Source organism: Chionomys nivalis, chromosome 18 (assembly GCF_950005125.1).
Source record: "Chionomys nivalis chromosome 18, mChiNiv1.1, whole genome shotgun sequence".
In the NCBI taxonomy this organism is placed as follows: Eukaryota; Metazoa; Chordata; class Mammalia; order Rodentia; family Cricetidae; genus Chionomys; species Chionomys nivalis.
The window spans coordinates 20,048,100-20,060,351 of record NC_080103.1 but is presented as its reverse complement, the minus strand read 5'-3'; the positions used below and the strand labels follow the sequence as shown (position 1 = coordinate 20,060,351).

The 12,252-nt window shown below is 41.4% G+C and overlaps 1 protein-coding gene across 1 annotated transcript; it reads left to right on the top strand.

Annotated features, from left to right (window-relative positions):
• The first annotated feature begins 103 nt into the window (after nucleotides 1-103).
• On the top strand, nucleotides 104-9,002 carry Ddx20 (DEAD-box helicase 20). The gene is made up of 11 exons (XM_057794234.1): nucleotides 104-408; nucleotides 749-843; nucleotides 3,044-3,212; nucleotides 3,769-3,883; nucleotides 3,998-4,140; nucleotides 4,282-4,420; nucleotides 4,513-4,571; nucleotides 6,160-6,242; nucleotides 6,561-6,666; nucleotides 6,772-6,873; nucleotides 7,539-9,002. The coding sequence occupies exons 1-11, from the start codon at nucleotides 108-110 to the stop codon at nucleotides 8,702-8,704; spliced, it is 2,478 nt and encodes an 825-aa protein (XP_057650217.1). The 5' UTR covers nucleotides 104-107; the 3' UTR covers nucleotides 8,705-9,002.
• The last annotated feature ends 3,250 nt before the right edge of the window (nucleotides 9,003-12,252 follow it).

Below are 12,252 nucleotides of genomic sequence, written 5' to 3'. Positions count from 1 at the left end.
GTGTCCGTGTCTTCTCCAGGATACGGACAATAAAGTTTTTTTCTCTTCTCGCTCCCAGGAGCCCCGCCTCAACTTTAACTATCGCGAGATCTGGAGGCGCGGCTACCATGGCGGCGGCATTTGAAGCCCCGGCGGCCCTGGTAACCGCGGAGTCAGCTATGGCCGCGGAGCCTTTGGCCGTGCCGGTCCCGGCTGCGGAGCCAACCCCCAGCTCCCCGTGGAGCTTGCGGACCGCTCACGACATCGGCGGGCCGCGGACGCGTACAGGGGACGTGGTGCTGGCGGAGCCGGCGGATTTCGAGTCGCTGCTACTGTCGCGGCCCGTGCTGGAGGGGCTGCGGGCGGCCGGCTTCGAGAGGCCGTCTCCCGTGCAGCTCAAGGCCATCCCGCTGGGGCGCTGCGGGCTCGGTGAGGACCTGGGTCAGCCGGGGGAGCTCCGGGGCGGCGCCGTGGCGGGGCTCGGCGAGACTCCGGGCGCGCGATGGAGTTTGAAGATGGTTAAGACTTTGTAGCTTCGAGTCCACGTTGGAGACGGCCATCGGTAGAGATTCGGGGACCAAGGGGCTGGAGAAATGGTTCTGGTCGAGTCAGGGATCAAGCACGCTATGTGCGCGTTTGAGAGTCAACTGAAAGTACTGGTGACACCTAGGTGGTCTTAGGAGAGAGCCTGGTCATTCTCTGATCTCATACTAATCTCTAGTTTCTTCAGGGAATCTAGCTAATGATAAGTATTTTGTTTCTTCCTCAGATTTAATTGTTCAAGCCAAGTCTGGCACTGGGAAAACTTGTGTATTCTCCACCATTGCTCTAGACTCTCTTATTCTTGAAAACTATAGTACTCAGGTGAGTTTAATACTGAGGATCCAGAGGGGGGTGTGTAGGCACGTGGACTCTAGCTAGACTTATGAAAAACTACTGATTCCACACAGATGGTGAGTTTGATGAATGAAGCCAAACCATTTGAAAATTACAGAAGTAAACTAGATGGTAAGATCGTTGAGTTGTGGCCAAGAATATCATTATTAGTTTTTTAAACTTGGAATTTTCTATAATAACATCTTGAACATTTGTCAACTAAAATCATTATGCAATTAAAAACTTTCACTTGATAAACTGGGGTTAGACCTAGAAGGTAAGAGTTTTGGTTTATATACTATGCTATGGCAAATTTTGTGTGGTTGTGCTTTTTTTTTTGTTTGTTTTTTGAGACAGGGTTTCTCTTTGTAGCCTTGGCTGACCTAGAACCTGCTCTGTAGACAGGTTGGCCTCGAACTCACAAGAGATTCTCCTGTCTCTGTCTCCCAGTTCCTAGGATTAAAGGTGTGTGCCATCACCACCAGGCTTCAGGTGGTTCTTTTTTCTTTTCTAAAAAAGTTATGATTGCTCTGTCTGCAAGTACACCTGCATGCCAGAAGAGGGCATCAGTTCCCATTATAGATAATGGTGAGCCACCATGTGGTTGCCTCCAGGACACACCCCTACCCCTGCCCAGTGGTTCTTAAAGTCTTTTGTATGCATTGTATTGATCTCCCAATTTTCCAATTTTAGGTTGTTTTGGATTGGTTTTAAGATTGTCCAATCGTCAGCCGGGCGGTGGTGGTGCACACCTTTAATCCCAGCACTCGGGAGACAGAGGCAGGCGGATCTCTTGTGAGTTTGAGGCCAGCCTGGTCTACAAGACCTAGTTCCAGGACAGGGTCCAAAGCTACAGAGAAACCCTGCTTCAAAAAACAAAACAAAACAAAAAAAGATTGTCCTACTCAAATTAGTAGGAAATTTGGGTTTGGGAGATCATTCTTCAAAAAGATTTGTTCAGCCAGTATTACATATAAATACTACATTAGGCACTGGGAATTAAACAGTCAATTGGATAGGATCCTTCCACCATCTTCTGGAGTGTAGTAGTTGTGGTTGACTTTATTTCAAGTTCAAGAAGTGGCTGCCGGGCTGGAGAGATGGCTCAGTGGTTAAGAGCACTGGCTGCTCTTCCAAAGGTCCAGAGTAGGCCGGGCGGTGGTGGCGCACGCCTTTAATCCCAGCACTTGGGAGGCAGAGGCAGGCGGATCTCTGTGAGTTCGAGACCAGCCTGGTCTAGAAGAGCTAGTTCCAGGACAGGCTCCAAAATCACAGAGAAACCCTGTCTCGAAAAAAAAAAAAAAAAAAAAAAAACAAAGGTCCAGAGTTCAATTTCAGCAACCACATAGTGGCTCACAACCATCTATAATGAGATCTGGTGCCCTCTTCTGGCCTACAGGCATACATGCAGACAGAATACTGAGAACATTGTATACATAATAAACAAACAAACAAACAAACAAATAAATAAAATAAATAAAGTGGCTGCCATGAAGATGAATCTTTAAAAGTGTTGTTTTGCTTTTAAACCCAGAATCCATGTATTTGTCATCTAGGAACCTCTTTGAGGTCTGTAGTTCTGTATCCACCAAATTCTAGGAGATACTGAACATACTTCTTAAGGACAGTGGCTAGTCTATTTGTAAATTAGGGTGTATTTGAGAGTTTTGACTTGAGATCCTTGGCAGCAGACCAAATTCTAAACCTAGTTGTTGTTTTTTTTTTTGTTTTTTTTTTTTTGTTTTTTTTTTTTGGTTTTGGTTCATTTGAGATAGGGTTTCTCTGTAGCTTTGACACCTGACCTAGAATTAGCTCTTGTAGACCAGACTGGCCTCGAACTCACAGAGATCAGCCTACCTCTGCCTCCCGAGTGCTGGGATTAAAGGTGTGCGCTACCACTGCCTGGCACTATTTGAATTTTTTTTTAAAGAATACTTTTTATTACTTGTTATTACAAATATATGTTTCTTGTTTATGTGAAGAGTGCTAGGAGAGCAATTCTTTCACAACTTGTATGTTTTCTCCCATACAGTAGGTTCTTAATAATTAACTGAATAAATAAATGGATTGCTGGTTTTTTTGGTCTTGAAGCTTCTCTTTTAAAATGAAAAGTAGCATAACATGCAATGAATGTATCACTCGTGTGTTCCTCTGGCTTGTTAAAGTAATATTTTACAATTTGTTTTAGATTTTGATATTGGCTCCTACAAGAGAAATTGCTGTTCAGATACATTCTGTTATCACAGCCATTGGAATAAAAATGGAAGGGTTAGAATGTCACGTCTTTATTGGAGGGACCCCGTTATCGCAAGACAAAACCAGACTTAAAAAGTGTCATATTGCTGTTGGCTCTCCTGGTAAGTTGTTACTATCTGTCGGTAGCTGAAGTTCTTGAGGAGTGGAGCATTGACATAGTTAAACGGGAGTCTTTGATGATGGGAATAATTACTTTCACTGGAAATGAAGAACGTTAGACCAGTGAGACTCATGGCCAGATTATCAACAGAATCTGTTCATCTCCATCCTGAAGTGTGTTTGAGAATACGTGGGACAGGCTTCTGACATATGACGTGACTTTCAGGAAGCCTGTCTAAGTCATGGATTGAGACTTTTGTTGTTTTCCCTGGTGATTTGCTCATAAATCACACAATGTAGAATTCAGTGTCTTTGCATTCAGTCTTGATAACAGTGATGTTTGTTTTCCATATTTATCAGGAATGAGAAGTGGGGGGGGTAAAGAATGGATTCAGGCAAGATGAGAATTTAAGAGTACTAAGATTGTGAGTATGTGAATGCACACTGAGAAAATTCTTCAGTGTAACCTGTGGATAAATACTATAAAGCATTCTTGAGGTTTGAACAGATTTGATATGTCATGAATATTTCAGGTTTTGTTGTTTTCCTGGCATATAGGTAGAATTAAACAGCTCATAGAACTTGACTACCTGAATCCGGGCAGTATCCGTCTCTTTATTCTTGATGAAGCAGATAAGCTTTTAGAAGAAGGCAGTTTCCAGGAGCAAATAAAGTAAGAGAACTAACTTGATTATAAAAATGTGTGTCTAAATGTGTCTTTAACTTTTCCAGGTAGTGTTTGCTGTCTGCATAGTTTTCATTGTCTATGTTTTCTTGTATTTTACAGCTGGATTTACTCTTCTTTACCTGCTAGTAAACAGATGTTGGCAGTATCTGCTACTTATCCTGAATTTTTGGCTAATGCTTTGACAAGGTATATGAGAGATCCCACATTTGTAAGGTTGAATCCCAGTGATCCAAGCCTCATAGGTATGTATAGGTTTCAGTTAGTGTTAGTCTGTGACATTGTGTGGGGCTTCCCTTGTCTGATTGACTGTGACTGCGTCATAGTTGCCATTGGAAGTCACCAGATGTGCTTGTTTTAACTGGGGACTTTTGACTTCTTTGTAGGTTTGAAGCAGTACTACCACGTGGTCAGTTCTTACCCTTTGGCTCATAAGATTTTTGAGGAAAAGAGTCAGCATTTACAGGAACTTTTTAGTAGAATCCCATTTAATCAAGCCTTGGTGTTTTCTAATTTGCACAGCAGGTAATAACTTAATCCAGGGAATTTTAAAAAACAAAAACAAAGAATAGGCATGAGGCAATAGTTGAAAGTTGTAAATCTTTTTTTTTTTGTAGAGCTCAACATTTGGCTGATATCCTTTCTTCTAAAGGTTTTCCTACTGAATGCATTTCAGGCAAGTTCAGCTCTTTGTCTTTGTTTAATGTATTGCCTTGAAGCCTTCCACATCAAGGGAGAAAAAGATCACTTCTTGAATTGTTTCACGAGTGCAAGACTGCACTCATAATAAAGGAAATTTGGGCTTATTCTTCATTGGAATTTGATATCAGTCTCCTGGAATTTTTTAAATTAAATTAAATTTTTTTAAAGGAATAACTTGGTCTGTAGTAACAATTTAGAAAATTGGTGATCAGAGATACTTAAATTCTCTTAAATTCTTTAATAATCCATTATTAAAATGCCAACATTTAAGCAGGGTATGATTTTGCATGTACTCTAGAGGCTGGAGCAGAAAGGTCATGGGCCTGAGGCCATATTTGAGTATGTTAACTTTAAGACCAGTGTGGGTGGCATAAGCAAGACCCTGTCATAAAAAAGCATGCTAAGACTAGCTGAGTTATCTTCTCCTCTGCTCCCCTACGTTGGCCTCTCATATGCCTGGTAAGTACTCTCCTTTGGAGCTGAACCTCCAGCTGTTGAATTGACTTTAATGGGCGATGGAAGGCAGAAGTCATTCACTTCATCCACAGAGTTAATTGCTGGATTAGTAGGAAAGACTTAAAAGAAATATTTGATTTTTATCTTCAGTTTTGTATGTAGTGTAATTCTTATTAGCTGGTACATACTCAGTATGAGGTACTAGAGAGATTAATTTCTTAGTAGGCTGATAGTTGAACCCTGGGTCACATTCAAAACCAGATTTGTGGGCTGTAGAAAGAACTCAGTGTTAAAAGCACTTCCTGTGCAATCATGTACACAGGAGTTTGGACCCCAGCACCTACATATCAAACCAGGTGGGTGTTTTTGCTCCTAGGTATCTGATGCCCTCTCCTGGACTCTGAATGTATAGGCACATGCAACTGTATATAGCCAGACACATAGACACAGGCATATAGAGACTCTTAAAACAAGATTTGTTTCCTTTTTTGTTTTTAAAGATTTATTTATTCATTATGTATACAGTGTTCTGTCTGCATGTGTGCCTGCAGGCCAGAAGAGGGCACTAGATCTTACTACAGTTGACTGTGAGCCACTATATGGTTGCTGGGAATTGAACTCAGGACCTCTGGAAGAGCAGGCAGTGCTCTTAAGCGCTGAGCCATCTCTCCAGCCCCCTTAAAACAAGATTTGTAAACAGTCGGTAAGAACTTTTTTCCTAAGAACTATTTGTTAGACTTAGTAATATCACCATTTAAAATTGATTCTTGAATTTCAAATTGATTGCCTAAACCATATTTTGAAAATGCTGAATTTAGATTTTAGCACTCACATTTGTAAACAGGATACAACTAACTTGGTTATTTCTTTTAAAACATTACGACTGAGAGTTATGATCCTTGCTTATTGTGGATTTGATACTTAAGCTAATGTATCTTAGCTTAAGTTTTTGTTGCTGTTTTTGAAATGGGAACTTATGGAGTCTAGGCTGGCCTTGAACTCTGGCTTTTTGCCCCAGCCTCTGAGTACTAGGATGATAGATGGCACCTGTGTGCCGTCATACCTGACATGCTTAGGTGTTAAGAATTTTTGGGGGGTCTTTCTAGGTAACATGAACCAGAATCAGCGCCTTGATGCTATGGCTAAACTGAAGCAGTTTCATTGCAGAGTCCTCATTTCTACAGATTTGGTAAGGCTCCTGCTAGGTTTGGCTGATTGTTCATCTTGGAGTGTGGTGTTATTAGATTGCTGTCCTATTTTATACATCTAGTAGGTGCCAGAGATATAAATTATCTTTCCAGTTCTGGGGAAAGTACTTTCTTAAAAATAACTTTAATGTTTGATTTAAAATTATTTTTGAAATGGTTTAGACCTACTTAGTCATTGGAAATAGATTTTTTTCCTCTCAATGCTAAATATTTGCCTGTTTTAAATCTGACTTTTGGTTATACCAGAAGAGCATACACTGGTAGCCATGCTATAATTAATACAAACAATTGTCTTCAAGACTTCCCGTGGGATTGATGCTGAGAAGGTGAATCTGGTAGTAAATCTGGATGTGCCGTTAGACTGGGAGACATACATGCATCGGATTGGCAGAGCTGGCCGCTTTGGTAAGGAAAAAGGAAGTTTAGTGCTTTCACAAGAAGTCTGATATGAAAGGTACTTGGACTGCTGCTTCTGTGGAAATGAGTTTCTATGTTACTCCATACTCTTAGGTACCTTGGGACTGACAGTGACCTACTGCTCTAGGGGGGAAGAAGAAAATATGATGATGAAAATTGCCCAGAAATGTAACATCAACCTTCTTCCTTTACCAGGTGTGTGCATTTCCTTTTGACATTCTTTTGTTTGTTTTTAATTAGTTAATTTATTTTGAGGCAGTCTCTTTGTAGTTCTTTCTGTCCTGAAACTCACTATGTAGACCAGGTTGGACTGCTTGCCTCTGCTTCTGAATTGCTGGGATTAAAGTTGTGTGTCTGGGGTTAAAATCATGCACCACCATGCCTGGCTTCCTTGTGAATCAAAAGTTTTGACGTTTTTACAGTTGTAGTGATGGTGGGCTTATAAAAATAATAGCACATAGTCTACTGTATGCATGTTAATTCATTTAATTCTCACCACAGGCCTGTGAGTACATGCTGTTTTTAATTTGTTTCTTGTAGATTAGGATATTTAGGCATACTTTAAGATGTAGGTTAAGTAAAAATGTTAATAGCTGATAAGTAGAGAAGGTAAGTTAAGTAACTATTTGGAACATGAGTATTCTACTGAATTAGACCCAAAGCTATAGGCTTTGCAGTTTTATTTTTGAGGCAGTGTTTCACTATGTAGCCCTGTCTGGCCTGATATGTGATGTGTAGACCAGGCTGGCATCTAATTCACAGAGATCCATCTGCCTCTATCCTCAGGGGTGCTGGGATTAAAGATGTGCACCACCATGTCTGGGCTGAGAATTTTAATATGTATTCTTCCTTGTATATAGACCCCATTCCTCCTGGCCTGATGGAAGAATGCTTGGACTGTGATGTGGAGGTCAAAGCTGCCCTGCATACACACAGCGTTCCAAGTCTACCTACCCAGACTCCCAAAAAGCAAGTTCAGAAACCAGAGAGAACCTTCCAGACTCAAAAAATTCCTGGTAACCAAATGCCTTTCCCTAGAAATACTTCTGTACCTACACTCTCAGCCAAATCAAAGCATAGTAGCAAACAAAAACCTCCTGTGAAAAGCCCTTCAGAGTGTGGGATCATAGAAAAGGCTGCTCCATCGGAAGAGTTGGGCTGTAACACACAACCGGAAGAGCAAGTGAAGAGTTCTGATCAGACCACTGCTGAGGACTTCTCCACTAGCAGCCAGCAGCAGGCCAAAGAAGCCTCATCTGGGTCCCTCCCCAAAATCCCTTGTCTCTCTTCCTTCAAAGTTCATCAGCCATGTACTTTGACTTTTGCAGAACTGGTGGAGGATTATGAGCACTACATTAAAGAGGGGTTAGAGAAGCCTGTGGAAATTATCCGGCACTACACGGGGCCTGGAGCTCAGACTGTGAATCCTCACAATGGTTTTGTGCGGAATCGCATCTCTGAAGATAGAGCACAGATACTGGCGAGTAGTAGCCAGTCTGGGGACTCAGAGAGTGAGAGCGATTCTTGCAGCTCAAGGACTTCTTCCCAGAGCAAGGGTACTAAGTCGTATTTGGAAGGCTCTTCTGACACTCAGTTGAAAGACTCCGAATGTACACCCGTGGGTGGACCGCTCCCTTTGGAACAGGTTGTGAGTGGAAATGATGCCCCAAGTCAAGTGGGGTGTCAGGAGTCTCCTGAAACCCCAGTGAAGGCAAGGCATAAAGAAGGAGCTAGCCAGAGATCTAAGCAGAGTCGGAGAAATCCACCACGGCGCTCCTCTTACCGAGCCCAGACAGAACCCCAGGAGGAGGCTTGGTATGACTGTCAGAGGGAAACAGATGCGAGTTTCTCCGATACCTACCAGGATTATGAGGAGTACTGGAGGGCATATTACAGGGCGTGGCAAGAATATTATGCTGTTGCTTCCCACTCGTACTATTGGAATGCTCAGAGACATCCCAGTTGGATGGCTGCCTACCAGATGAATACAGTGTATCTCCAAGAAATGATGCGCAGTAACCAGTGATGACCATAGACTGTCAGCAGTAATGGATGTGCATTCTTCACCTGGAGTAAGTGGGAGATGGTGGCATTTTGGAGGAACTTGAGAGGACTTTGAGGCTTTCTACTGGGGCACAGCTATTTTTCAGATTATTTTGACTTGGTCCAGGAATATTCTTTTTTTTTCCAATTTCATCAGATTTGCAAGAGAATTTTTAGAACTTGGATTCAAAGACCCCCAAGGTGCCACTTCATGTAGGCGTTCCCAAAAGAAACCTTTAAAAAGGTGATGTATATGGCACTCCTTAAATAAAAATAGTTAAAATTTGAATATAATGTTTTTCTGTGGAGTTCCTTACAAAAGGATTGCACTACATTTCTGTATTACTGTATTCTCATGGGAATCTGATCATGGTAGATCTTTGAGGTTTAGGTAGGAAGGAATCTTTCAATGCTCTCTGCTTCCCGTGGTAGTTTCCGCTGTGAAAACAGATTTAGGTCAATGTTGTGGATGCTTTCTGTTCATCCTCCTGAAGAAACTGAAGGCTGCCCACATCTCACTTTGTTAAGTAGGGCAGTGTCATCTGTGGCTACCTTGTGCTCACGGGGCAGCTTATCCTCAGTGTTTCTTGGGTTCTAAATGAATCTCTTAGAAGCCATGGATAGGCTGACCCAAGAAAATTTCTCATTCTGTAAGTGGGATTGTGAACGAAATTTCAAAGGACTCGTAGGTCCTCTTAAGTGCATTTACGCAGCCCAGGTTGAGACTTGATGTGAGTTGCATAGATGGGACCTACTAGCTCTGCGGGTAGGCTGATGGAAAGGCCTAGCTCTTAGTGCTCAGTGTGTGATAGAAGACAAGTCCATTCTGTTCTGACTCTTTCCATAGTATGTTCTATTCTCCTTAATCAGCGCCAAAGAATTTTTTTACTTGAATGCTAGGATCTAAGAGGAGCTATCATTTTTCCAAGCTCTCTAAGTTATGATTTAGGAAAGTTATAGCACTTAGAGGCTAAGCATTCTTTTTATCACTAAACTTGGGGTCGGGATCTTGCTGTGAACTGGATTTGAGGTAAGAGAATCCCTTATTGAGAAATTACTTTAAAATAGCAAAGTTCTTCTCTGTGTACATACTTAGCATGTAGACCCTTTATTCTAGTGTTGTCAGCAAACACACAGCCATTGTCATTTCATGTGAAACTTCCCTAGCATTTAGTCTTAAAGCGTTCAGCTTGGATTTCTGTGATTTGGCATGGTCAGTCGTATACAGAAAAATCAATACTATACATGTATTGTGAAGTTAGATGAAATAATTTAGCAAACCTAGGTTAGGTTCAATATATTACTAAGTTGTAGAGATTTTAATTACACACTTAAATAAGCTCCTGTCAGTACTATGTAATTGAACTCACCTCTTTCTACCCTCCCCCGCCACAACAGAGCCAACTTCATTGTTTGTCATTGCTAGGGGATTAATTAGAATACTGCTGCATCTTAATTAGGGATGAGGCTACCCATTAGTCTTGAAATTAATTGTATTCTCTCCAGGTTTGTTTTGTGTTTGCTTTTTTTTTTTTTTTTTTTTTTTTGGATACAGAATTCCTTTTAGTTAGTCAAGAATAATGTGCATTTTTAAGTTATCCAGAGAAGCAGGTTTCCTTAAGATCTCTGTAAATGTTTAACACTGAATGCCCGATTCAAGCTTCACAGGGCTGGAGAGAGAGTTAATGGAAAACAACAAAAACACTCCCAAATCCAATAGCAAGTATATGAATTAAAATTAGAGAAACTTGGGGCACTTTGAATGCAAGCATATGTGTCTTTGTGAAGGCGCTGAAGGACTTCGTATCCATGGGCTGGAACCAGGGAAGTTGGAGCTGTTTCCATTCCAGGTAGTGGTAGTGCAGAGGTGAAAGTGGGAGGACATCTGCCACCCCCTGTGCGTGGCTTGCTGTGTGTGTATGCGTACGCGCGGGATCATGAAGTGCGGGGGGGGGGGGGTAACCTGTTTGGAACCATGCACGGGTTTACTGTAACGTCAGCTGGGAACTTGGATCATAAAAGAAAACTTGTCCTGGTTAAGACATTCTATCTACTTTATACTTTATACCAGTCACCTCTCAGAATCCAGCTTTCTCAGTAAAATGAGACATTAGATTTTTAGGGTTCCTTATAAGATTGAGTTTTTATATGACTCATGAGAAAGTATTTTATGAGAACAGTAATTCAAATCTATAAATAAGAGTCTGTAGTCTTAAGTAATTCTTTAACTTTCAAAATCTTCAGGCCATTCATTACTTTAACTTCAGGTTCAGCATGAATTAGGCATTTATTATTACATACGAGACCTTATGGAAACCTGCTTCTTTGGAGAGTTTGTATTTTTTTCTTCTACTTATGTGTATTTGTGTGTGTGAGAGCCCATCAAAGCTAGAAGAGGGTGTTGGATCCCTTAGAACTGGAGTTCAAGGCAGTTGTGAGCTGACCAACATGGGTGCTGTGGGACAGTGGCCTTTTATCCTGTCACTTGTATTATTTTAATAAAATGCTGATTGGCCAGTAGCCAGGCAGGAGGTATAGATGTGGTGATGAGAACAGGAGGACTCTGGGAAGAAGAAAGAGTCAAGTCTGCAGTTGTGACAGAGGAAGCCAGACACAGGGAGCAAGATGAGAATGCCTCGCTAATAAAAGGTACCATGCCACGTGGCTAATATAGACAAGAATAATGGGCTAATTTAAGATGTAAGAATTAGTTAATAAGAAGCCTGAGCTAATAGGCCAACCAGTTTATGATTAATGTAGGCCTCTGTGTGTTTCTGTGTGACTGAATGGCTGCGGGACCAGGCGAGACAGAAACCTCTATCAACAGCTGGGAACAAAACTTGGGTCTTCTACAGAGCAAGCAACTAGTGCTTTTAACCACCGAGCCATCTCTCCAACCCTCCGCTTTGGATAATTCTAAGAATGCAAGTTACTTCTTTAGTGACCTTTAAAATAAGAGCATGTATCTTTAAGGTAAATTTCAGTCCCAGAACACAAAAAGTAATTGAAGAACGATTGAACTGTGGGTCATGACGAAGAGAAGGAATGATTCACAATAGAAATTTTTGAGGGCTTTTCCCATTTCCCTTGAAATATAAAATAATTTACATTTTTTCATAGCTATTGTTGACACCTCCATCACAAAGGTCTTGTCTTAAGGCAGAATGCGTTTGTTTTGTATCTTTTGAACAAGTGCATATGTACGACTTGACATTTAGTGCTTTAAAAGTTTTATTAGGAGCTGGGCATAGTGGGATATGCCTTTAATCCCAACACTCAGGAGGCAGGTGCAGGTGGGTCTCTGAGTACGAGCCCAGCCTGGTCTACATAGTTCCAGGACAGAATTACATAGTGAGAAAACAGTTTTGTTACATTTTTTTTGTGTGCTCCTGCATGTCATGGTACATGGGTGGAGGTCAGAGGATAACTTAACAGGAGGCGGTTCTCTCCTTTTACGTTGTAAATCTGGGAATCAAAGCTCAGCATCAAACCTGCAAAGGCGTCACACTTTGTTTAGTAATGAAAAAGAAA